This window comes from Podarcis filfolensis, assembly GCF_964270895.1.
Source record: "Podarcis filfolensis genome assembly, chromosome: 17".
NCBI lineage: Eukaryota > Metazoa > Chordata > Lepidosauria > Squamata > Lacertidae > Podarcis > Podarcis filfolensis.
In genome coordinates this window covers 3,335,471-3,362,308 of record NC_139621.1, presented here as the reverse complement: position 1 = coordinate 3,362,308, position 26,838 = coordinate 3,335,471, and the positions used below count along the sequence as shown (strand labels likewise).

At 48.9% G+C, this 26,838-nt stretch overlaps 1 protein-coding gene across 9 annotated transcripts in view; it reads left to right on the top strand.

The window, feature by feature from the left end:
- Positions 1-26,838, top strand: part of FLNA (filamin A) — an 83,503-nt gene that overhangs the window by 15,758 nt on the left and 40,907 nt on the right. For all 9 annotated transcript variants that reach the window (XM_083592348.1, XM_083592352.1, XM_083592351.1 and 6 more), the window contains exons 3-20: positions 8,300-8,548; positions 9,379-9,476; positions 9,858-10,005; positions 10,876-10,994; positions 11,125-11,202; positions 11,302-11,464; positions 13,219-13,419; positions 13,916-14,053; positions 16,464-16,590; positions 17,994-18,130; positions 18,743-18,936; positions 19,617-19,730; positions 19,894-20,037; positions 20,393-20,516; positions 23,829-23,989; positions 24,085-24,175; positions 24,973-25,142; positions 25,609-25,726. In XM_083592348.1, the coding sequence (XP_083448474.1) occupies positions 8,300-8,548; positions 9,379-9,476; positions 9,858-10,005; positions 10,876-10,994; positions 11,125-11,202; positions 11,302-11,464; positions 13,219-13,419; positions 13,916-14,053; positions 16,464-16,590; positions 17,994-18,130; positions 18,743-18,936; positions 19,617-19,730; positions 19,894-20,037; positions 20,393-20,516; positions 23,829-23,989; positions 24,085-24,175; positions 24,973-25,142; positions 25,609-25,726 (2,574 nt within the window). The remainder of the gene's footprint in view (positions 1-8,299; positions 8,549-9,378; positions 9,477-9,857; positions 10,006-10,875; positions 10,995-11,124; positions 11,203-11,301; positions 11,465-13,218; positions 13,420-13,915; positions 14,054-16,463; positions 16,591-17,993; positions 18,131-18,742; positions 18,937-19,616; positions 19,731-19,893; positions 20,038-20,392; positions 20,517-23,828; positions 23,990-24,084; positions 24,176-24,972; positions 25,143-25,608; positions 25,727-26,838) is intronic.

Genomic DNA, 26,838 nt, shown 5'->3' with positions numbered 1-26,838 from the left:
CCCGCCCTCCGCCCCGCGCGCGCCCCCTCCGTCTCTGGCCCAGCCCACCCCGGCGCGCTCCGCTTCGGAAAGGCCCGTTAACTATTTAGGAATGGGAGGAGGGGCGGCCTGGCGCTTGCCTTCCGCTGAGCCATTTCTTGTAGATGCCTTTGGAATCGCCGGTCGAGCGAGCTCCTGACGCGCCGCGCGCACATTTTCCAAGCTCAACCAGTTTTGTCTTCTCCTTTTCTCCCCACCCGCCGCATCAAATTTGAATTACTGTACATTGAGGGGGAAAGTTGCCCGAGAAGTGGAAGTGGGATGTGGATGAGCCAATATCTGCTCTCTCCCAGATCACTAGCGGCAGCCCTTTGAACCCACAACCGACACCTGAGGCAAGGAGAAGCCTTTGTCTTTCTGCTCTGATTTTGGGGTAAATCTTGGGTCAGTGCAGAGTCTGGGCAAAGATTCTCCCTTAAGGAAAGGTGTCAGGAAGTTGATGGACTCTTGAGCTCTTCCAGCTGTAGTAATGCCCTAGTACATACCATCCAACATTTCTACCATGAAAATAAGGACATCCTAAGGAAAAGTGGGACATTCTGGGGTCAAATCAGAAACTGGGATGAAATGGGGACACTTGGAGGGTCTGATAGTAGTCTGGGATATTGCTACAGTGGCACATGCTGGGGATGAACAGTAACACAGAAAGAAGCTATGGCTCCAGATGGGGCCCTTAGCTAGGCTAGACTTTTAAGTACCCAGTTTGTGGGAGAGCCTCCTTATCTCTCCATAGATCTGGAGCTGCTCATACATAAACTATAACTAATGAACTGACTGGGTTTGTATGGAATGCTAATCCATAGTTAAAGTGAGTAAACCAACAGCCAGCAACAAACCATGGCTTATTTTTGCTAACAAAACCATAGCTAACTGTAGTTAAGATGCTGGCCTGGGTTTGTATGCAACACCAAACCTTAACTAAGGTTTATTTAAACCCTGGTTTAACACTGTATGTAAACTAGACCATAGTATCTCACATTGGAATTATGTGTACTGAGCAAAGATTGCATTCAATTCACTGATCCTTGTATTCCCCTTGCTTTGCCATGGACCCCTAGCTCCTGAAGCAAAAGTTCAAGTGCCTCCTGTTTTGGCAGAAATACAAGAAAGCAAATGACTGTTAATTGCCCTTTGCCTTATAATAGGAGCAGCCTTTTCTTGGAAATGGGTGGTGACTCTCAGCTGCTTCCATGCTTGGGCAGCTTGAATTGGCTTGGATGCTTGGCATTTATGGTCCCAGCAAAGGGAGCCTTTTGGATAGCTTACCAGCCATCTAGGTTTGGGCTGACTGGTGGTGGCTCCGCTGGTAAAAACTCCATGCAGTAAAAGCTGTGGATGGGTGTGTCTCTGAACATTGTAACATTGGCCCTGAGCAGCCTGGCTCTTGCATTGCCTGGTAGAGGAAGTAACAGATTCTAGTTTAGGTCTGACTCATTAATGTGGGAATCCTGGATGTCTCATTAGCTCTTCAGAAAAACCAATGGCTTATGCATACCTTGCTTTTGCAGGGAGCTTCCGGTGGCTTCTCATTCAGATTTATCATGCCTGCTCAGCCGCAGCACTGCTGAAACATCTGCTGTTCCCAGACAATTCACTGGGCCCAGACATCCCCACTATTGATTCAGGGTCATGAGCATCCATAGCCTGTTCTGGGGTTGGGGTTTGCCCATAGCCCTTTGTTGAGGAAGTCAACTAGACCAAACTTGGGTGGAAGAAGAGTGACATGACTAAATACTGTTATAATTTTAAAAAAACCCCCACAGTCATCTCCTACTGCTATCCTTTGGCTCCTGGAATGGCTGGTGTCAATCCATGTTGCCAATATAAGCAGAAAGTATTTTCTGTACTGATGCCCCGGTCTCATTCCTGCTCTTTCCCACACTATCAGTTTGTAAAGACCTGGTGTCAGCTGGGATGTGTTGACATCCCAACACATGTAGCTCCTTGTATCCACTAAAATTGGGCCTGTGACTCTGCAAGCTAAATACAACCCAGCAGGGTCTTCATAAACCTCCTGTTTTAGCTATGTTTGGCCCAGGGTTGCAAAAATGTGGCAGCGTGTTGAATGCCTGGCAGGCCTTAGTACTAGTGGGCTATGATTAGGTGGATCCTACACAAAAGGTGTAGACCTGGTGTGGCTCCTTGTCCACTTGACCAGGAACTCTATATCTTGGGGTGAAGTTGGGGTAACACGCCTTGTAATACAGAGACAGCTTTCAAAGGCCTAGTCACTTTGAGTACCTCAAAGTCTTAAGTAGTTGTTCCGGCGACTATCCAGAGGTACAAAACCACCTATTATCCTGAAGCTGCAGGGTTTTCTATTATTTTAAAAAGTTCCCTATTGCCTATTTCTGGCAGCTGCCCATGTACGTTGCTGCAGGGACCCCTCTGTTGATGAAACCCTCTTGGTGTATCTGTCTGGGTGTGCTCTACACGGTTGTGAGCTGGTAATGATAGGAAAATCTGGATTAGATTGACTGCTGTGGTAAACTTGCTAGATATTCAGCAATGTGGTGGCTGTGTGTAACACTTGTAAAGCTGTACTGTATGGGAAGATAAGGCCCACCGAAGGGATACTGGCTTTCATTCCAGCTCCCTGTAAGTGAGGCTCTAAACGGGCCCCATGTTGTTAGGCTCCAACTTGCATCTACTCTACCCAGTGTGGTCAAGAAGGGTGGGAGTTGTGGTCCAGCAAGAGCTGGACAGAGGGTTCTACCCCCTGCTCTGTTTGACTCCCCCTGGAGCCTGCAGAAGACCCTGAGGACAGTGGGAGATGAGAATCCTGCGTTGCCCGTCAATGCAGTGAGTCAGTCCCTGGGCCACAGACTCTGACTCAGACAAGGTCTGGCAGCAGTTGCTGAGAAGTGGAAGGGCGTGCGCACACCATAACCATGCCTGTAGGCTAGAGATGGGTAGCCCTGTGCCTGGGTGTGCCTGTCTGTTCCTCCTCCTCCTCCTCCTCCTTGAGTTGGGGCGAGGAGAAGGATGGGCTGGGCGGGTCCTTTGCTCCTCTTCACAGAGAGGCAGGATGTAGGAAAGGCGGGCAGAGAGGGAGGGACCAGGCCAAACATGTGGAGGGGGCGTTCTTTTCCCTCCCCCTGGAAGGAGAATCCTGTTGGGACAGAGGAGCTGCTGCCTGCCGGCCACTCCATATAAGGCTAAAAAATGCTGGAGCGGTCTGCTCTGTGGCTGGGTGGGCGGTGCAGAGCCGGGTGGGGAGGTGGCTGGGATGTGATGGCTTGCCTTCTCCCTGTTCCTCCCCCCCCCCCATCACCACCCAGGGAAAAAAAGGGGCAGGGAAAGCATGGCGTATTTAACCCTGCCAGAGGGACGCATCTGCTCTGGCACTCCAATAACAAAAGCTCAAGCGCATGAGAGCTAATGGGAAGGGGCTCCCATCCCAGCTGCTCTAGCCTTGACTGGGACTCTGCTCCCGGGGAGGGAGGGGGCATGTGGCCTAATGTGGGTGAATCTCAGTGGCCTCTGGGTCTTAGATTCCCTTTGGCCCTCCTGTCCTCTTTGATAATGCTTGTTCTGCAGTTTACAGCTTATTCAGCTCGACAGTGTTGAATGCTCCTCTCCAGCTTTGAGACTGGCCCTGACGCCTGCCCTTTTGAATGCTCCCAGCTGCTATGGGGCTCAGTGGATATGGAGGGCAAAAGTAAAAGTGTGTGTGATGGGGAGGGAAGAAATGGACTGCAGCCTGTTGGGTCCAAGTGTGTATATTGTGTGGCAGTAGCACATGTGTGGATGCTAGGAAGCTGTAGTTCAAGGGAGGGAGATCCTTTTTCACTGCGAGGGCCACATTCCCATCTAGCCAAACTATGGGAGCCTCAAGGAACTGGTGGATGGGGCCAGAGCAGCAAATGTAAAATTTAGCTTTGTACACTAGGCTAGTAGTCATGCCTCAGGTTGAAGTAGCTTCAGGATGAATATTTTCGGGTTGTGCTCCGCGGCAACCCGGAAATAACGGAGCGCGTTACTTCCAGGTTTTGTTGCTCGCACATGCGCAGATGCTCAAAATGACTTCACGCACATGCACGGAAGCGGCAACCCGCGCACGCGCAGTCGTGTCTTGCGTTTACTTCAGGATGCGAACGGGGTTCAGGAACGGATCCCGTTCGTATCCAGAGGTACCACTGTATCTACAAACACACACTCTTCTCCATCCAGTACCTGTTGAGTTTCAGTGGCAGACAGAGGCGCTTTGAGGGTTACATTTGGCCCTTGAGCCTGAGATTCCGCACCCTGTTGTAGCAAAAAGCAGCTCCATAGCACATGCAACAAAACACACATGCACGGTCCTGCACTGTGGGGGTCCCTAGCCACAAGCTTTATGTAACCAGGGAGCACGTTCCCTGTAAGCATGTAATATTCTTCCAGAAGGTGCCAGATACTTAATTTCTTCCTTCATGGACCATAAAACAGAGTTGCTTGTTTTCCATACTAAAAAGACAACTAACCTGTCTAAATTATGCAAGTTAAACCATTTTTCATAATTCTGCTTCCCCCTACTGTTATGGGGTGGAGGAGCATGTAGACTCCTTCACTGGAGGTCTTTAAGCATAAAATAAATTATTATTTATACCCCGCCTATCTGGCTGGGTTGCCCCAGCCACGCTGGGCGGCTTCCAACACATATGAAAACACAGTGAAACATCAAACACTGGAAACTTCCCGATACAGGGCTGCCTTCAGCTTGGGGGAGGCTGTGAGGGATGCTGTAGTTGAGATTCCTGCATTGCGCGGGGTTGGGCTAGATGACCTTGGGCTACCTTCCAGTTCTGCTGTTCTATGATTCTATATAAATGTAAAGGGCACTGAAAACCTGACCTCAAACCACTGGAAGGTTTCTTCAGTAATTTTTATGACTTCTGTTGCATTCACACCCACCCACACCCCACATGCACTTGCAAGAAGCCTTTTCCCACTTCAGTGAAAACCACCTTCTTGTGTTTGTGCAGCTGCAGGAATTATTTATTACATTTGTATGCCACCCTTTATTGGAAAATCACAGAGTACAGTGGTACCTCGGGTTACAAATGCTTCAGGTTACAGACTCCGCTAACCCGGAAGTAGTACCTCGGGTTAAGAACTTTGCTTCAGGGTGAGAACAGAAATCACGCTGCGGCGGCGCGGCGGGAGGCCCCATTAGCTAAAGTGGTACCTCAGGTTAAGAACAGTTTCAGGTTAAGAACGGACCTCCAGAATGAATTAAGTTCTTAACCCAAGGTACCACTGTAGTTCACCACATAAAGCACTTAGGATGTGCTTGGCTTGCTGACGTCTTGGACATGGTGTTCCGCTTCCATGTTGGGAGTCAAATGGTTGACTTGGGGAACCACCCTGCCCCTCTGATTTTCCATCTTACACCTAGGAACAGGTTCTGTGCTTCTGAGACTAGACCATCGCTTTGAATTCATTCTAGGTTCTCTTCTGTTGCCTTGATCTTCATCAGTCTCTTTCACTTTGTATCTGGAGGTTGATTCTTCCTTCATACCTTGTGTTCCGGAACCCATAGGATCTGTACACTGGCTTAAAAAATAGAATAAAAGAATGCACAACATCAAATGCATTTAAAGCAGAAGAACGCATAATAAATAGCATAGTCAAGCAGTACAATGCTGACCTTGAAAATAGCCAGGTCTTCACTGCCTGCAGAAAAAAAGGCAAACCATTACTAGGTCAGGTGGGTCTCCCTTGGGAGTAAATCCCATAATGGTGGTGCCACAACTGAAGGCAAGGGAATACAGGGCAGGGCCTTGGGCTGTTCCTTAGAGCCTGTGGGAGTTCAGCTTTATCCAGCTTGCCTACCCCTTGGGGTTTAGAGGAAGGTTGCTTAAGACTTGTCTGAACCTGAGCTGAGGGAGAATAGTTGGGCCCCTTTCAGCTGCTGTGTCTAGTCTCTGGAGAGGTTAATCTTGGCAGGAGGCCAGTGCATTGAAGGAATTCTTTGTTTCCCTGAATCTGGTGTGTTTACATCAATCTGCTGCTGCGCAATCCTGGCCAGGCCTCTTTCTACTGCTGCTGCTGCTGCGGCTGCTGCTTCCTCTTCTGTTGCCTCTAACCATATACAAAGGGTGGGATTCCTTCATACAGTTTCACCAAGCGGTTCTTGGGTAGTGTCTCCTCCACATGTACACTTCCCATCCCTATCTTCCTTTGCTCCAAATCCCTCCATGACATCTTCTGACTCGCCAATTTCTTCTTTTGAGTCGGCACGCAGTCAGCGCAGCAGAACACCTGAATTAAGGGCTGCCTGAGTGATGCTTTTGCTTTGCAACATTTCTGCTTTTTCTTGCTTCAAGACCTCAAGGTAACAAAAATCTATGTTTGGTAACAGCCCACATACTGTGGGATTCATGGCAGTATGTTGCAAACAAAAATTGTAGGAGACTCTATATAAGAGATACATATATGGGCATAGAAATAAATAAAGTGGGGCCAACAAAGGGCGTGGGGCAGAAGAACATAGCTCTCCCCCCACGCCCAGGCTCCATTGGCTGCGTTTCTTTATGGCCTTGTAGCAAAATTGGGCTTAACTGGGGGGGGCCCTTTTTACACATGCATGTTTAGTACTGGATTTTTTCATCACTTGTTGACTTGCTCCTGAATAGACTCACTGGGAATAATTTTGTGTTTTAGTATTCCTTTACTTAAATTTGTGGCAAAAATGCTGTAGCCGTTAAAATGAATTGAACTGCAAGCAGATAATGTTATTAAAACAAAACAAATTAAAAGGCCTGTGCAAATAAAATGTTTACCTAGTTCCTGAAACTCAATTAAGGGTTGGCACCAGATACGTTGAGCTGCTGAGGGCATTCTAGAGTTTGGGCATCACCTCTTGAAGGATCCCTGGACTTTACCTCAGGAGGAGGGCAAGGGAGAGAATGACTCTTATGACCTGTTTCAAGTATTTCCAATATTCTAAGGGAAAAGGCTGTTAGGTACAGGAGCAGACACTTTTATACCACTTTAACAGTCATGGTGTCCCCCAAAGAATATTGGGAATTGTAGTTTGTTAAGGCCGCTAAGATCACTATTCCCCTCACAGACCTACTGTTTACCAGTCAATCCCTCTTCCCAAATAACTCTGGGAGTTGTAGTTCTGTGAGGGAAATGAGGTCATGTAACAGCATCCATAACAAACTTCATTTCCTAGGATTCTTAGGGGGACGTACCATGACTGTTGAAAGTGATACAACTTTATAGAGTGTATAATGCTGGTGGCTCCTTACTTTCAAGTAAGTGTACCGGAGTCTGATTCACAGCTACAGTAATACTTCATCTCACTGTCATGTTGCCAAAGGAGGGGGGCATTGTTGCCACCACACTTCGCAAGGAAAAGGAGAAAATGAAGCAAAGCTATAGCCACTGAGCTCAGTACAATCCAGTCAGCTTCTGGTGCTTTCAGATTTATCAGGTTTTAAACTAGTTTGCATAAAGTTTGACTGCCATCCTGAGTGGCTGGAGAACTGTATTCGGATCAGATTCAAATCTCTGCTCAGTCATGAAAGCTTACTGGGTGATCTTGAGACCATCATTCCCTCACAGCCAAAACTACCTCACAGGGTTGTTGTAATGAAACTTGAGGGAGTATGGACCATGTATGCCACCCAAAATTCCCTGGATGAAGCAGGGGATAAAAATAATAAATAGAACCCGCAGCAAGAACAATTCGTCAAGTATCAATTGCAACTTGTTTATTTTCTGTTGTCACTGTTATTTTAAGATGAGGTTGGGAAGGGTAAATGTGGAAGAGACACTACCAAAGAGACTTGAGACTGTATAAAGGAAAGCCATTCTTTGCACATGGTTGGTGGCAATGATGGCGTCTAAAGTGGCAGGGAGTGGCCAGGGAGTGAAAAAGGCATGGTAATAACCAGCACACACAGGCCACTTTAAAAATCATTTTTAAGTTTCTTCAAACATGTTACCTGCAGTCAAATTATGGCCATTCTTCATCAAAATCCCTCCCACCAACTTCTTCAGGCCCCTAAGGACAGAATCTCTTGCTAGAAGCTTGTTCTGTAGGTCTGGGATCTATTGAGGAGGTGAGAAAAGGTGGGAGTGGACTTATTACTTGGTGGAAACTGCCTGCAGGCTTCCTCTTGGGTTTCCTTTGGTGTAGCGACTGGCCTTCCTCCTACTAAAGAAGAGAAATCCAAGGGGAAAAGGCCTAGGATGTTTCTGAGTGGGGCTCGTCTTCCCTGAAAGTCCAGCTCTTTTGCGAATGCTGAACTGTGCTTCTGACTCTCAGACAGCAAAGCTATCGTGGATGGGAATCTGAAGCTGATCCTGGGCCTGATCTGGACGCTCATCCTGCACTACTCTATCTCCATGCCCATGTGGGATGAGGAAGATGACGAAGAGGCCAAGAAACAAACCCCCAAGCAGCGACTGCTGGGCTGGATCCAAAACAAACTGCCTCAATTGCCCATCACCAACTTCAGCAAGGACTGGCAGAGCGGCCGGGCACTAGGCGCTCTTGTTGACAGCTGTGCCCCAGGTAAGCGAAGGAGCAGCACTGTTCATGTGGGGCTGGGAGGGTGAACTTGAGAGGTTTGCAAGGAGGCCTCTTCTGACTTGCTCACATGGGTGCTGGAGGGCCAGCACTACAGTGGTGCCCCGCAAGACGAACGCCTCGCAAGACGGAAAACTCGCTAGACGAAAGGGTTTTCCGTTTTGGAGGTGCTTCGCAAAACAAATTTCCTATGGGCTTGCTTCGCAAGACGAAAATGTCTTGCGAGTTCCTGCGGGGGGTTTTTTCCTCCCCCCCCCCTTTTCCCAAGCCGCTAAGCCGCTTATCAGCTGATCCGCTAAGCCGCTTATCAGCTGATCCGCTAAGCCCGCTAAGCCGCTAATAGCGCTAATCCGCTAAGCCGCTAATGGGCTTGCTTCGCAAGACGAAGAGACTTGCGGAACGGATTCTTTTCGTCTTGCGAGGCACCACTGTACTTCCTGTGTTAGTTGACCCATAGATCAGGAGTAGCTAATTAGGCTCCCTCCAGATGTTTCTGAACTACAACTCTTGTCATCCTTGATCATGGCCATGCTGGCTGGGGCTGATGGGAGTTGGAGTACATCATCATCTGGAGGGGACCAGCATTGGCTATCCTTGTCATTGATGCCAACTCCATCTTGGCCCTGGGTCTAATATTCTGCTGAGGGTTTGGGATGCCTATGTTGGAGTTGCCTGTGCTGCATGCCTGCTCCTTCGGCTTCATTTCTACCTTATGTTGTGGACGGATGCTACAGTGCCCCAGAGCACTGTTCCAGAGATCTGTATGGAGGAAGTGTTACTACTATGTGTGACTGACAAAGAGCTCTCTCAAACAGGTCTGTGCCCTGACTGGGATTCGTGGGATGCTAGCAAACCTGTCAACAATGCCCGGGAGGCCATGCAGCAAGCGGATGACTGGCTGGGCATCCCACAGGTAAGCAGCACAGATACTTGGTCTGTGCTATACAGAACTTTGTGTTAAGCTGAACTCTGCTATGGGTAGGTGTATTGGCAAAAGTGTTTACTGCTTCCAGTTTTGGCCAGGGGCAAGTGAGCAATGTAGAGTCTGAAGGTGTGTTATCCCTTGACCCCCACCCCAGGATGCTGCTTAGATTTTCCAGAAATGCTTAAAATAGTTACATTCTAGGGCCCCCTCTGCAGCCTTCAGGGCTAGAAGTCTGCTTTTTGAAAAACAAGCACTGGGTTTCTTGGGAGGCTGCATCCTGTGCCTGCTCTGTTCTTGACTCCTGGTGTGTGAGAGGTAAATTTTGCTCTTCTTTGCTGTCTCCAGCTATTTGCCTTCTTTCCTCTGTAGGTGATCACTCCTGAAGAGATTGTGGACCCCAATGTTGATGAGCACTCGGTCATGACATACCTCTCCCAGTTCCCCAAAGCTAAGCTAAAGCCAGGAGCCCCCCTTAGGCCCAAACTGAACCCCAAGAAAGCCAGAGCTTATGGCCCAGGTGAGTCCAGGAACAGGTGGTAAAGGCTTGGGATTACATGTGTGCAGAGAAGGGTCTGGAGGACTTCTTAAACAATTGGGAGATTGACCACAGTGGGGGCAGGTGGGTGTTGACAAGGGATCTTTCCTAGGACAGCGTTCTTCAACCTTGGGTCCCCAGATGTGGTTGGACTGCAGCTTCCATAATCCTGCTATTTTAGCCAATGGGATGATGGGAGTAGTAGCCCAACAATCTCTGGGGACCCAGGGTGTCGTGAATAGAATAGCTGCTTCATAGGGCTTGACGTAAAGGTGTTTGTACATGGGTGGCGCTGTGGGTTAAACCACAGAGCCTAGGACTTGCTGATCAGAAGGTTGGCAGTTCGAATCCCCGTGACTGGGTGAGCTCCCGTTGCTCGGTCCCAGCTCTTGCCAACCTAGCAGTTTGAAAGCACGTCAAAGTGCAAGTAGATAAATAGGTACCACTCCGGCGGGAAGGTAAACAGCGTTTCCGTGCGCTGTTCTGGTTCGCCAGAAGCGACTTAGTCATGCTGGCCACATGACCCGGAAGCTGTACGCTGGCTTCCTTGGCCAATAAAGTGAAATAAGCGCCATAACCCCAGAGTCAGCCACGACTGGACCTAATGGTCAAGGGTCCCTTTACCTTTATGTTTTTTTAACCTCTTCCTTGTAACACCCTGTGATCGCCTTGTGATGGTTTGCTCTGTACCATCTCTGTGGCTCTCCCATCAGCTCTAGCTAGCATGTGTGGGCTTTCCTGAGGTCATCCAGGCTGTACAGTGAAGGTGATGCTAGAACCACTGCTGTACAAATTGATGGCACCACGGGCCAGGGGGTGGTATAGTTACTACTGTGTCTGATCATTTCACAGGCATTGAGCCCACAGGCAACATGGTGAAGAAGAAGGCAGAGTTCACCGTTGAAACGATCAGTGCTGGCCAGGGAGAAGTGCTAGTCTATGTGGAGGACCCTGCTGGACATCGGGAAGAAGTGAGTCCCCCTGGGAGTGTGTCCTTAGTGGTCTGGATGGCCAGGCATTGAGGCGGAAGAGTTATGGGGGGTGTTTGGGGTGGGTTGTACAATGCCAACCACTACTGAACTTCCTCTGTCTGTCCTCAAGGCGAAGGTCATTGCCAACAATGACAAGAACCGGACGTTCTCGGTGTGGTATGTGCCAAAGGTGACAGGAATCCACAAGGTAAGAGTCTGTATATCGTGTAGGTGATTGGGAGAAAATTCTGGAACTGGGCCTTCATCTCAGTGATCAACATTTGACGACCTTCACTTTTTGCTCCAGGTGACGGTACTGTTTGCTGGGCAGCACATTGCCAAGAGCCCCTTTGAGGTGAATGTGGACAAATCGCACGGGGATGCCAGCAAGGTCACTGCCCAGGGCCCTGGCCTGGAGCCTGTGGGCAACATTGCCAACAAGACCACCTACTTTGAGATCTTCACTGCTGGTCAGTGGATGGGGGCGGGGTGCTGGTTCTGAGAGGGTGGAAGGGTGTTGGCCAGCTGAAGCCTGGACGCAGCTTGAAAGCAAATGACGTAGTTGGCTGGTTTCTTAGAAACTTGTTATAAATAGTTTAGCCACCATTCCCCAACCTAGTACATTCTAGGACCACAGCTCCCATCAGCGCCAGCATTCTTGGCCCCAATGGTCAGAGGATGGGAACTGCAGTCCAGCAACACTGGGGGAGGGAGTACTATGTTGGGGACACCTGAATTGTTGGCAATGAATAAACTGTTGTTGGAGAACTTTTCTCACTATGAACTGAGTAATTGTGTGGGAGGCTTCAATTTCTCGCCAAAGTGGAACCTTTCTAGCTCTCCTGCTTTCGGAGTTGCTTGTCAAAGCATCATGTCTTCAGAGACTAACAGCTCTGGGTAGGAGGGCTTCCATGTTGGGAACAAGTCAGGCTACGCATAGCATTTTTGAGTGTCCAGTGCTTCACAGAAGATTGTTGGGAAGATTACAGAGAATACCAAAAGGAGGAGATTGTGAGTGAGTAGCTTGCCTGAGGCTGTCCGTGGAGGAGGGCAGCTTAGTTGGCTTAACAGCCCCGCTCTGACTCCTTCAAGGTAGGCTGTGGCTGGAGGAACTGCTTTCTGCTCCTGCTGCCCAGGCCTTAGTTGGTCAACATTGTGGTGAAGTTTATGCCTGTTGCTTCAGCATGCCATAGAGAGGAGGCAGAATGATCAGACATTTATATTAGGAATGTACAGTTTCATGATTCCACGTGTTCTTAACTTTCATATGTGTAATTGTGAATTCAGAACTGCCCTGAGTAATATTGTATTCAACGTGGCAGGATATGAAATGAAACAATGATTCAGAGTACACAGTAGAGCTTGCTTTGAGATCAGTCATCCTTGATTCTCTTATCCAGGAATGTCACCCTCTCTCCTTGCCTGCCTTGAAACTCTCGGCTCTTCTCCCTTCAGGCAAAAGGCAACTTCCTTGTCCCAACAGCCCTTTGCAAACAATTGGTCTCTTGTCTTGGTGTTTCATTTTTATTTATAGCTGGATGTTAAAACAGTCTCCTCTGAACTCTTGAGGCTGAAGATGAGTACCTTTGCTTCCAGGCTAGTTGCTGCCTAAGCAAGTCTGTCTGAATTGTTGGCCTCATCTTCCAAGCATGAAAGGTCTCCCACTAAATCCTAGCTGAAGCCTATCCAGTGCTAAGTAGAGCATAACTTGCAGCCCACAGTCACTGTAGCAAACAAATCTTCCATTTCTTTGCTTTCAGAAATGGGTCTGTTACCAAAGGCTGAAACATAGCGAAGTTTTAACTTGGGGACATTGTGGTGTTTTCTCCACTAGCTAGAAAGAAGCTGCAAACAAACTTTAAGGCTGCTCTTAAATGTCTTTAATTGCTAGGTGCATGGCTACAGGGTGCCCTAAGCATGGAAGGTAGGGATGCAGTATAAATAGCACTTGAATTCTGTTCTTAAAATGCTGCCCCAAGAAACCTGCAATGCCTACGTAAATTAAATAGAGCAAGCAAAACTTGCATGATGTTTCTCTTGCACAGCACTGCTAACTACAGAAAATGGCAAGGAGTTGTGCAGGGCTTTATTTTTCCCCTGGAAACCCATTGCTGTGTTCTTGGTCCAGATCAAAGGCCTTCCTGTAATTGAACACCTAAGGTTGCATGCACTATCTCCACCTAACACCTGCCTCTCTTCATCTTACCCTAATCCCTCCCCCCAGGTGCTGGTGTTGGGGAAATCGAGGTAATTATCCAAGATCCGACTGGCAAGAAAGGGACAGTGGAGCAGCAGCTGGAGGATAAAGGCAATAGCACCTACCGCTGCACCTACAAGCCCACTCTGGAGGGCACCTACACCATCTACATCACCTTTGGGGGCATCCCCATCCCCCGCAGCCCATATACGGTCACCATTGGCCAGGGTGAGTCTCCCGTCTGGCACGGGGCTTGTTGGTGGGGTCTCTTTTAACCTTAACACCACTGCTGCTGCTTGGTTTCCTCTTTGTGACCAGAAGGGGGGTGGTTCTTTGTTCTGCTCCTAACGCTTCTCCTCTCCTCTCTGCCTACCTCCACCTGTCCTGGCCCAGCTCTCCTCTGCTCTGTCCTCTCTTCCTCTGAAGAGCCATCTCCCTGGATCTCTGCTGGCACTCATCTCCTCCCAGCTGCTCGGCGCCTGGATCCAGGGCCAATGGTATTTCACTCTTGGCAGGTGTGGGTGGGGACCTGTGGCAAGGGTGCATGTTGCTTCTGTCCAGGGGAGCAGCCTATTGGCTTGAGATCCGGCCTCCCTCTCGTGGGTGGAGCTAGTTGAATGCCTGGCGTGTTAATGATGGCAAAGACCCACCCAGTTGGGAAAACTGGAATTCTACTTGATAGGGACGCTCACCCTCTCTGCCACCCCTCTCTTTGCTGCTACAGCATGCAACCCAAATGCTTGCCGGGCCGTGGGTCGAGGCCTCCAGCCCAAAGGTGTCCGAGTGAAGGAGACAGCAGATTTCAAGGTCTACACAAAAGGCGCTGGCAGCGGAGAGCTCAAAGTGACAATAAAAGGCCCAAGTAAGTCCAGTGTGTGTTTGTCTTCCCCACCCTCTGTGTTTCAGACATGGGAGGGTGGGATTTGCACTTAACCCAGAAGCTCTGCCTTTTGGCCTGGAAGCGCTATAGTCTAATTACTCTGTGTGGGAAGTGTTGGGAGCCTGATGACACTTTGCATAGGCTCAGAGGCATTCGGGGTGCAGCTGCTGTCTTAAAGCAGACCCCTAGCTTGTATGGTAATGCCCCTTTGGAAGGCAAGCAGTACACTGCAAAGCCCATCTGGCTAGTGCATGCCCAGATCTGAAGAAACTGCAGAGCAGTGTTCAAAACACCAATTGTTCTAAGCACATTTTGTGACAGGGAATTTCATTAGTGCGAGAGGTTTCTGAGCTCTGGGCGTAGAACTGTGCCTAAGATTTCAGATTAAAACTGCAGAGTGGAAAGAAAGGAGGACTTTTTTCTGCCTCCCCACTTCCAGCTACTCTCTGAAGACTGGAGAAGAGACCCTCTTAAGAATATTAGGGGGGTGGGCAGGGGAAGGACTAGACCATCTTCAGCTTTGTATTGTTATAAAAAAGTGTGCCAAGCCATTCCCTTGTTGCGCCCATAACCTAGGTTTAAGGTGCCATTTAGCTCCTAGCCTTCGTAACTCAGTTTCTAACACGGCTGCAGAGTTATTTATTACCAATGGGGGAACAGGCTGATTGCACAGAAGCCTGTTGCTTCTGCTGTCCTGGAGCATCCATTGATAGGGATGTGGTGATTTGGGCTCCACTGACTCTCAGACATGGCAAGCTCTAGAATCTCTTTGAAGCCTAAGAAGCTATCAATCTCGCTTGCTTGCCCATGGACTGTTTTAAAATTCTTGGGTCTTACAGCAGGAAGTTCTTCTGGTGCAAGTGTAATTGGTCTGTAGGAGGGGCTGATGGTGGCATTTGTACTTTGTGCAAGCATGGAAATGTGCTGAGGCAAGGAAGCAAAGCAGTAAATTGAGTGGCTGTTGTGGAGTCATGGCGGGGCAAGCAGAGCCACAAACCACTGTAGAAAACATAATTGGGTTCTTGTCTGGGCTGGAAGGAGAGGCTGCTGCAATGCAGAGAGGTATGTGAGTGATGGAGGAGCTCGATTTTGACAGTTCTAACCCTGGGTTCAAACCGCAAGCATTCAAAGCAGAGGTTGGGTAACTAGGCCCCAGGCAGACTTCAGGAGCCTGAGACATTTGTCGGAGCTGAAGATCTCTCCCAGCTGGAAGATAACATCTTGAGAATGTGACTGCATTTTATTCCCTTGGAGGCTCTAGCCTGCAAAGAGCCCTCGAGGGATGCCTGGGTTTGTCGGTGGTGGGGAGCAGAGCACGGTATAATGTTACGACATCCAGGACTCTTTGGAGCTGCCAAACGCAAGCTGTACTTAAGCTGGTTGCAGCTGTGTGTCAGTGTTTTGATCCAGGCCCCTTCCATGGGGCTTTGGTGTAAGTAAGGGCTGCAGTTACTAGAGAAGTGTGGTGGGGGATTGAATGCAAATGGGCACCAGGGTGAGGGGAGACCAGAGTCCCACCCACCAGCCCCACCTCCTTGCCAGTGTGAGGATGGTAAGAAGCTGCTGGTTCCTTTAGCTCAGTATTGTCTAGCCAGGGGTGGGGAATCTTTTTGACCAAACCCTGTGGGCAAACCTGTCAAAGTTGACCAGCAGGGGCGAAGGGAGATAGCGGTCAAGTGTGATCGAACCCCCTGCACATTAGCTGATGTGCTAGAGTTCAGTCCCACTTTATGCAGGGAATCTAGCTGAGTCTTTACCTGCCTCACACCTGACATCACATATGGTGTCAGGTGTGGGCAGGTGGGCATGCTTTGGGGAAATGGCCTGGTAGGACAGATTTCGCCCATGAACCAGAGGTTCCCCACCCCTGGTCTGAACTGATGGGCAGTGACTCTCCAGAATTTTAGACAGGGCATCCCTGGAGACACCAGGATTTGAACTAGGGACCTGCATGCATGCAGAGCAGATGCTCTTCCACCTGTGAAGCACTCCAGTGGCAACCTATACTTGTTCTTGGCAGCATTCCCAATTGTATTATCTTGCCTTTCCTCCAGGGTGCTCAGAATAGTGTGCATAAGAGTTGAATCCTCCTTTTTGTCCTCTACTATTTGGGAGTAAGACTTTGGGATAGTGGCTGAGATCAGGTATATTCCGTGTGCTTCATGGACCCAGTGGGCATTTGACCCTGGTAGCTCTCCCTGGGAGCCGCACTGAGACGTGTGATAAACATGATGTACAAGAACTCATTGGCTTATCTTCTGCAAGGTGAGGGCATGCATGCATGATCTTCCTTGGTGTAATATGTAACTGGCAGGTATATGGGTTTTGTTTTGCTTTTTCCGTATGTTGTGAAGTTCCTTCCACCCTCAACCACCACAATCTCTTCCCACAGAAGGCCTTGAGGAACGTGTCAAGCAGAAGGACCTGGGTGATGGGGTGTATGGTTTTGAGTACTACCCCACAGTTCCTGGCAACTACACAGTCACAATCACTTGGGGTGGGCAGCACATCCCCCGCAGGTAAGAAGCAAGAAGGCTGGGGAAGAACTATTTCCATCTGAAAGAGAGGAGGGAGGGGATGCTTGCTGAGACTCAGGGAGATTAAAGGGTGCCTTGAATCTCTTCCTTGCCTTGATCCTTCTAGCATTCAATTTGATGGTCTCAGCTGTAGAGTTTTCATTTCATTTATATTTGAATAAAAATTTAGATACTACTTTTCAGTCCTAAATAGAGGTCCCCAAACACCTTATTTCTGAGGCCTTTTAGTATGTGCCCCCCTCCCCAGGGGAGGTCTGGAGGGCGGCAGCTTGAGAACGGCCCTTTTCAGTGGTGGCTCCCTGCTTGTGGAATTCTCTCCCCAGGGAGGCATTCCTGGTTACCCTCTTTATCAGTTTATGGCAACAGGCAAAAACTTTTATTTCCGCCCATTTGTTGCATCTTCCTTGCTCATCTACTAGACCTGTCTTTTTATATCTTATTGGTGTGTTTTTAGGTTTCTGATCTGGTTATGGTTTTTTTATACTTGGTTGAAATCTTTGCTTTATAATTCACTTTGGTCCAGTTTCCATGAAAAAAGCAACTAACATGCTATGAACCACCCTGGGAGCTTTGGATCAAGGGTGGTGTACAAATTTAATAAATGTAAGAAATAAAATAAACAGACCATACAACTAAAATCCTAGGTAAAATACACTTGAAAACAGAGCAGATTGGGGCTTTGATTGCAATTAACCAACAGGAAAGCCGGCATGGCTTCCAGAGCGGGTGGAGATCCAGCGTTGGTGCAATAGGTCTCCTCTCCTGGGGGAATGAGTGTTCTCTTTCAGCCTGCAGACTTAGATGTTCCCGTGTTTTGTGCAATTCCCTGAGGGGTGAGAGGGGCAAACACAATCTGCTACTCAAGAGATTTATAACTAGGCAAACAGACTAATTAGGGACCTGTTGTATTTTTGGGGATGGGTGGCTGTCCAATCACAGCAATAGTGCACACGGCCTGACCAAGGCATTTGCTGCTTAAGTGGAGCAATTGATGACTCCGCCTCCAAGCCCAAGTGCTCAATCAGCCAAGCTGTTTTGGCACCGGAGGCAGAAAATCCCACAAGGGCCACTCCTTCTTTCCCTGGCAGTGTACAACTTAGCTGTAATAAATTAACCATTTGCAGTCCTTTTGTGACACACAAAACCAGCTGGCCCCTCAGTCTACCAAGTGATAGGGCTGGCCTCCTGCAGCTTTCTTGTTCTGTAGCCTGATACCTCCTCATGTGATGACTTGCAAGTGTGCTAGCTGCACTGCTGGGGCAAACTGGAGCAGGCAAGTTTCATTAGCAAATCGGCCTGTTAAAATAATCCATTTTATGTTAAGGCTGAGATTGAACATTAATGTTTTTTATCCCCCCCCCCCTGCGCCTTTTTTTTTTTTTTAGCCCATTTGAGGTAAAAGTGGGAACGGAATGTACAAACCAGAAGGTGCGGGCCTGGGGGCCAGGCTTGGAAGGAGGCGTGGTTGGCAAGTCTGCTGATTTCGTGGTGGAAGCCATTGGTGATGACGTTGGCACGCTAGGTAACTGGCAAAGTTGGGAGAGGACCAGTGGCTTGGCGTTTGTGGCATTGGTGTTTACGCAAACCGTAACTGACTTGGGGAATTCATTGTCACGGTGTGGTGGCCTCCTAGCTTAGATGGCTCCAAAGCTCAAACAGATTTCTGAAGGACGCACTTCTCAGTCAGCATTGGCCTTGACGCTAAATGGAGCCTCCAGGTTCCTGGACGGTATGACTTGGTGTTCAGGGAAAAGGGACAGTCAGGGAACCAGTAACATCCTTACTTGGGATCTCTTTGCCTGAGGAAGCCCACCTGCCCCTTCAGCTGCAGTTGCCTTGGGCAGTTTAAGGCCTTTGCTTAGGTGGAGCTTTGTTTAGCCACCTTTTTTACTTTTACCTTGTCTGTGTATTCAAAAATTGTTTAAATGACTTTCATTTGGTTCTAAGCAGCCTTCAGAACCCGTGTAGGATTAGTAGTCAGCCTTAGACACCGATATGCTATCAGTGTTTAAGCTAAATACAAGCATCTGCAGTCTTCAGGATAACGTAACTGTTGTCCAGTGGCCGTAATAGGCATTGCCAAGTGTCAGTTTAACTGTGAGCTAATGCCTGGTTCTCCATGTGCTCCTGGCAGGCTTCTCTGTGGAGGGTCCCTCGCAGGCCAAGATTGAGTGTGACGACAAGGGCGATGGCTCCTGCAATGTGCGCTATTGGCCCCAGGAGCCAGGTGAATATGCAGTCCATGTGCTCTGCAACAACGAAGACATCAAGCTCAGCCCCTTCATGGCGGAAATCAAAGCTGCTCCCAAGGACTTCTACCCAGAGAAGGTAAGTGTCTGCATAAAGGAGACTCCTTTTGGGATGGTGCATCCTGGCACTCTTGTGTGTCTATGTATAAGGCTGTGAGGGAAGCAGAACTGAGAACCAGTAACTGGCCCATGTTGGTGGCTTGAGAGCTCGTCACGACCACGTCTGTAGGGGTGTCTTACCAACTGCTCTTCCTGGTGTGAGCATACGCATTATTGGAAAGCTGATCTTGGCAGTAAAGGTTCTAGGCCTTATGAGTGTGGAAGAGCTTGGGGTAGTTGGAGGTCACAGTTAAGGGAAGGGCTGTGTGGTGCTTCTGGTTGAGGAGTGGCAATGGTAGAAAAAGGTCTTCAAGCACATTGTCCATTTTGGCAAACCAAACTTTTATTTTGATTTGCTGTCAGCCAGTGGGGTTCTGCTGCCCTTCTCCCCACCACCAAGTGCTCATGATGGGGATTGTGCAAGATTAGCTCAAGCTACATGGGAGTAGCATCCCCCAAAAAATTTCCAGCATGGAGTTGTGTGCTTGGCACAGCTCTCACAACCTCAAGTGTTGTGTCCATGCTCCAGCCACTCCCGCTGAGAGAAGGGACCCCCACCCACCGCTTTTTAGCCGTAAACCTTATGATGACCAGTGCAGTGTGTTTTAACCATGCAGAAGTTGCTTTGGAGTTCACACCTCTCTTCCAACCCCTCTCCAGGTCAAAGCCCATGGTCCAGGCTTGGAGAAAACGGGCGTTGCAGTCAACAAGCCAGCTGAGTTCACGGTAGATGCCAAGAGTGGTGGAAAGGCTCCTCTCAAGGTGCAAGTACAGGTGAGACTTGGCGCTTGTGCTACGGAGGGGGCATTGCTTTATCTCGTGCTGTCACTATGAAGAATGGGAGAAGAGGCTTCCAGGATGCTGATCCTACCACAGAGGACTACTAGGGAAGTGTGTCGGATGCTAAGCTGCTCCTGTTTTTGTTTCTCCATTGCAGGACTCTGAAGGATCCCCTGTGGATGTCTCTGTGAAGGACAATGGCAATGGCACCTACAGCTGCTCCTACCTGCCCAAGAAGCCTGTAAAGCACACAGCGATGGTGTCGTGGGGCGGAGTCAACATCCCCAACAGTCCCTACAGGGTTGGTGTTCTCTGTATTCCACCCTACCCCCAAATCACACTCTGAGAGCAAAAGACGGATGGATAGCTTAGTTGGTTAGAGCATGGTGCTGATAACACTAAAGCTGCATATTCCTACATTGCAGGGGGTTGGACTAGATAACCCTCAGGGACCCTTCCAACTTTGTGCTTCTTTGTGTCTTTCCCTTACCAAATAGCTAAATAAACTTATTTCCCCTTGCAAGCAGGTAACTAGGTCAGGTGTAGACTATAGCTGTCTGTGTGCAGGGTCTTACTGGGCTGGTGTGCTTGCTGTGTAGATTTTTCAATTACTAATGACATGTTACATCACATTGTTTTTCTGTCTCTCACTCTAGGTCAACGTTGGCGCTGGCAGCCACCCCAACAAAGTGAAAGTGTATGGTCCTGGTGTGGCAAAGACTGGCCTGAAGGCTCACGAGCCAACCTACTTCACAGTGGACTGTGCAGAAGCCGGGCAGGGTGAGTCCAGAAGGGCTTCTGTCACCTGGAGTCCAGGCCAAGAAGCCCCAGGGCAGGACTGGTCATGCTGGAAGCACAGCTCTGATAAGCTGGTTGTCTTCTGTTGGTGCCCCCCCCCAACAGAGCTGGAGGGGGAAGCTCAGAGGGTGCTCCGTTCTGGAGGTAGACACTGTGTGCAGAACTGCAGGGGGCTTGCTCTGGTCCACTGCCCCAGAATGGAGACCATAAACAGTGGGCCCGCAACTTACGCTCGTGTTACATACACAATCGCAACCTATGCGGGTGGGTGAGAAAATAAATAAATGGAGAGCAGGGCAAACTCGCCAGTCGCCAACACTCTCCATTTGTTTAATCCCCCGCCACGCAGCTGGTTTTTCTTGCTTACTGGGATCAGGGCAGGTCACAGGAGGGTCCTGGGATGCTCCCTTCCCAGAGCCCAGGATGCAGCCCTCTGCCTTGTTGAGGTGGTGGTTTCCTGACTTTGCACTACTTTTCTTTGTGTGCGGACTACTGCAACTGGAACCGAGCCCTTGGGCCAACTCTAATGAGCTTCACCAGGTCCTTGTCCCTCCCTGGCCTTACTACAGCCTCTACCTTTTAAAATAGCAAAACAAGAGTCTCTGTAACAAATTCTGTCAGTTGAAACCCATTCACTTTCATCCTTTGAGACCACAAAAGCTTATGCCATAATGAATTTGTCTGTCTGTCTAAAGACTGTCACAAGACTTCATTGTACTGTATTTGTTCCCAACAAGCTGGCGCAGCTACCCTTCTGTGTATTTTTTTACCTTTTTTGAGACTCCTCTAAAATATATCCCAGTGGCTTTAGCCCCCAATGGCTAAGTGGAGTGTCCATGTTGGAAGCACTGCCCTTCTGGCCTCATAAGCAGCTTATGTCATTGTACATGTTGCCTACTATTGGGGAGAGAGAATGCTCCACTTCGCATCAGAGTTGTCTGCCACATTGTGTGTTCTTCATATTCTGTTGGAGTGGCTGGAGCAACCCAGACAGATGGGTGGGCTTACAAGTAATTACAAGTGGTGGGGATAGTCAGTTAAGTGGGAGTAGAGAAGAAACTATTTTTCATTGAAGGGGTTGCCCTTGGTCTCTCTCCCTCTTCTTCTGCTGACAGCTAAGGAAACAATAGACAAAGTTGTGCAATCTGTTCCTGCTCCCTCTGCAGAGATCAGCCGCTCCCTTCTTTACTGCCCAGTTCAGCAGATCCTTTTGTATCCTAATAGCTGTTGCTTACTGCCTCATTTAATGTTTAGAAGCGTTGACCCTTTAGAGTTCCTGTAACTGGGAGGGCTCTCCAGGGCTACGCATCCTACAGTGCGGGGTGAGGGAGAAGTAAGGAGAAAGGGAAGAGCCATGCTTCTCCTGACCCCCAACACTCACTCACTCACTCTTGTGCTTGGACCAGTGACATAGCGTTGGTTGCCGGCTCCTGTGGAGAGTGCTTGCCAGCCCAACCCTCACCACCAACGCCGCCGCTGGAGCAAAGCAGGGCTGCCCTGAGACACTTGCCTGCCTGCCTGCCTGCGCAGAAGGGAGTCTGGCCAGGGGGGATCCTTGGCGAGTGGAGAGAAGCACTGAGGTCAAAAATTGTGCGCCTGGGGCCATGGCACCCCTGGCACACTACACCCCTGGCTTGGGCCACACCAAACCATGGCTTTAAGGTCTCCAAACATGCCTTAAGGCTTCCAGGCTTCCAAACATCTGCTTTTGCTCCCTGCTCAGCATTTCACCTTCTAGCTACAGTGGCCTGCAAAAGTGGAGCAACAGCTATCAGCTGTGCCTTATCTGTTTCAGTGTCAATGCTAAATAATAGCTAATCTTCTTTCACTGTTGTCTTGCATTAGATCTGAGTCAGGCTTCACTCTAATACTGTTTAAGTGTGTCCCTGAACAGTCATTGGCAATGAGATGAGCAGTCCTTGTTTGTTTTTATCATCATTCTCTTTCCCTCAAGGCCTCTTCCCTGTTAGTTGCTGACTGCTCCTCTGTCCATGAGACACAACAAGGCCATTGTTGCATATGAAGCTAGAAGTGCCTTGAGTTATTTACCCACTCCATTGACATGTATGGCTTGCTGGGTTTTCTTTGCTGTCATTTTGACAGTTGTGGTTTTCCCAAAGGGTTCTGGGCATTATAGTTTCGGGAGGATGCCAAGAAACCTATAGCCCTCCCTTGCAGAAATCACACCCCAGCAAGCCTGGATGCTATAGGATTAAAACCGGTTGTTTCCCCCCCAGTTGAAGACAACTGACAGAATGCTGGCCTCTGTTGCCAAACTGAAACCTGGTCATTGAAGGCTCTTCCTCTCTACTTCAGTGGACTCCTGAAACTACTTGGAATCACTTCCTATTGTGTTCAATAGGGCTTACTTTTAGGTCAAGGTTTCATAGCACCTCTGCCTTAGGTCATGATCTCACACTGCATCTCCGTCAGAGGCCGGGAATGATTATGATGATTCCCTGCTCTCCGCTCCAGCTGCAAACCTTTGGAGCCAGTCAGTAGCTAGGTGTTACTTGAGTACCCACCTGTTGCCTTCAGTATTAGAGACCTGCTACACCAGGAGTGCGGGTGGCGCTGTGGGTTAAACCACAGAGCCTAGGGCTTGCCGATCAGAAGGTAAGCGGTTTGAATCCCCGCAACGGGGTGAGCTCCTGTTGCTCGGTCCCTGCTCCTGCCAACCTAGCAGTTCGAAGCATGTCAAAGTGCAAGTAGATAAATAGGTACCGTTCCAGCGGGAAGGTAAACGCCACTTCGTGCGCTGCTCTGATTCGCCAGAAGCAGCTTAGTTATGCTGGCCACATGCCTGCCTGCCTGCCTGCTGTACGCCGGCTCCCTCGGCCAATAAAGTGAGATGAGCGCCGCAACCCCAGAGTCGGCCACTACTGGACCTAATGGTCAGGGGTCCCTTTACCTTTACACCAGGAACAGGGAACTCATGATCCTCCAGATCAGCAGGTCTCAACCTGTGGGTCCCCAGATGTTGTTGGACTGTAACTCCCATCATTCCTGAGCTCTGGCCTTGCTAGCTGCGGGTGATGAAAGTTGTAGTTCAACAAGATCTGGGGACCCACATGTTGAGAAAGGCTGCTCCAGATGGTGGTGGTGTTGGACTACAACTCCCATCTTCCCTGACCACTAGGTGTTTTGATTGGGGCTGATGGAAGTGGAAGTTAAATGCCACCTGGAGGGCCACAGGTTCCCCATCTCTGTGCTGCACCTTTGGGAAGGCCACAATAAAGCAGCTGGGTTCCAGTTACAGCTGCTGTCTCACTCCCACTTGTTACGTCTTAAAAGGTGACGTGAGCATCGGCATCAAGTGTGCACCAGGCGTTGTGGGCCCAGCAGAGGCAGACATAGACTTTGACATCATTCGGAATGACAATGACACCTTCACAGTCAAGTACACACCCCGCGGTGCTGGCAGCTACACCATTATGGTGCTTTTTGCTGACCAGGTAAGAGCTCCTCTTACTGCAGAAGGGTGGGGGTGGGGAGGAGGCCAAAAGAGTGTAGGGAGCAGTGTTTTCACTTGCTTCATGTTCACCTGCAGGCCACCCCCACCAGCCCCATCAGAATCAAGGTGGATCCCTCACATGATGCCAGCAAAGTCAAGGCCGAGGGACCTGGACTCAACAGGAGTGGTGAGCTGGGGGACGCTCTGTAAATGGGGGTGAATTGGGGCTGAACTGTATGGCTGGGTATCGGGATCCTTGGAGCCTAAGTTAGAGTAAGGATGACTAAAATTCCCCCCAAAGGTACCTGTTTCTCTTAAAATTTGTGCAGGAGCTTTGAAGCTCCAACTCTTTCGACCCACTGATTCCCATACTTAGAAGTATGCATGACTCTGGATCCAGGACGGTGCTTGTGTTATGGACTGCCAAATAGTGGGGGCATGATTTATCAATCCTTGGTAGGATAGGGCTTTGTTAGTCCTCAGTACTCCTTGAGGAGCATTTCCTCCCCTCCCTCCCACGCTGATAGGATCCTGCGAGTAACCAGGGATTATTGGGAATACTCCCAGGAGGTCACATGGTGGGGAAGGGGCTGTGGTTGGGTTACAGGCCTTCCTTCCTCTGCTGTCCAAAGTTTCTCCCAAGTTTATGAGGAGAGGGCATCTAAGGGCATTCTCTCTCCAGTGTTGTCCCTTCTCTTAGGCAGAAATCCTCAACCACCCCTTTGGAAGTCAAGCGTGGATGGTGTGAGGAAGGAAATGGGAATACTGAGCCTCTAGTATGGACAGCTGAAGGCACCTGACAAAAGCATTTTATTGAGTGTCCCAATTTGCAAAATCGGTAGAACTCAAACCTAGGCAAGAGGTGGCTTTGAGCGAATGGTTTGTGTCCTAAACTGGATGATTGGGGTGGGGGGGATTCCGGTAAGCATTGTACCAAGGAGCTTATTAGAAAAGTTGTTTAACTTTCACCTTCCTTCACTACAGGTGTGGAGATAGGCAAACCAACCTACTTCACAGTCAACACAAAGGCAGCTGGCAAGGCTAAGCTGGATGTCCAGTTCACTGGCCCGGCCAAAGGAGAGGCTGTTAGAGACTCTGAAATAATTGACCACCATGACAACACTTATACTGTCAAATACACCCCTGTGCAGCAGGTGAGTGATGGGGAGGAGATCTTAAGGGCTCTCTTATCCCTGAGGCAAGATTTCTTGGTCAGTAGCAGACTTCATCCCAGAATACACAAAGCCGGCTAGGATCTGGCGTCTTCAAACTCTAATAAGAGCAAGGAAAGAGGAATCTGGCGTGGCAGCTTTAGGCAAATAGGATGGTTTGTGGCTTGCATGTAGGGTTGGTGTTCTAGCCTAGCCTTGTCCTGGATGTGCTGTATGCAAGGTCTTTTTCTTTTCCCTGCGGAGGAGCCCTTGCTAAGTGTTGGGAGGTGTTGCTGTCCAGATAACAGGCTTACAGTCTCAATTAAAGTAGGCTTTAGAATCTACTCAGGTTACAAACTAGATTTGGCTGTGGGTTGGAGTTGGCAGGATGAGGGCGGGAGAAGGCTGTCTCTTTATCACTCAAAAATGGTGTCTTTAAGGGATGACAGTCATGGTTCTTGACTTTCAGGGTAACATTGGAGTGAATGTTACATATGGAGGAGACCACATCCCCAAAAGCCCTTTCAGTGTGGGAGTGGCACCCACCCTGGACCTCGGCAAGATCAAGATCTCTGGACTTGGCGACAGTATGTATCTCAGTGACTTAAATGCTGGACACAGCAGTGCCTGTATCTGCTTTTTGCTAATCCTGGGAAAGGGTGATGAGCTACGTACAGTGTTGACCTCTAACCACTCTGCATCTAGCATTTATGGCATCATTATAGCATACTTTTGGCCAGCATGAGGGCTAGAAACCTGCTTCTAAAACAGGCATATGGATCTCCAGATTTTTGCAGCAGTAACAGGACGGGCTCTTTGTGAAGTCATCCTGGCTCTGGTTGCATCACTGCATGCCTCTATTATTTCATCTGTTCAAAATTTCAAGCTGCGATCTTTCTTGGCTGGTATACCCAAAGAAAATGTCTTTAAAATGTAAAAGTCTTTGCTCATTAGAGTAAGCCTAATTTTATAAAAGCAGCACAAGAGTCAAATTTGGGAAAAAGATAAGATAGCTCTAGTAAAGGTATTGTGTTCCTACAAGTTATAATTTCATCTAAACCCACCCTTAAATTAGTTAGTCTCTGCCCCCCTCCTTTCAAATGAAGATTGAGTTGAACTAGTTCAGTCTTCCCCCAACTTGGTGTTTTCCAGATGTTTTCAACTACAATGTGCTTGGGGCGAACCATGTTGTAGTCCAAAACATCTGGAGGGCACCAGATGTGGAGGAGGGTGGTGCCTGAACTGTACAGCTGCTGTTTACAGAACCCTTGTTGGGTTTCCTTTCTTTTTTAAAAAAATTATTAAAAGGTAACCACCTAATAAATAATGATCTATCACACACTTAAAGGTCTGCTTCTCTGCAGTCATTGGCTTGTCTGAAGTAGGTTGGCCATGTCAAGTTAATCCCTGAGGATTACAATACAGCCAGTGTTTGCAGCTGGCTGGTAAAATCTTCTGGGATCAGAACCCATCTGTTCCAGCATCCCTTGGGAGGTTTTGGCCCCTGCAAAGCAGATTCAGGCAGCTCAGAAGAAATGTCCACATTGAGAAGTCTTGCATTAATAGGGTTTTGCAGGCCTGCAATTTTGCAGAGCAAATGTAGAATAGTTTTGCTCTGTTGCTTGCTGTCTTGGGTTTATGAGTTCCAGGAGGCATTGTCCTTCAAGCATACTCACTTTTGCAAATGTACATTTACAGC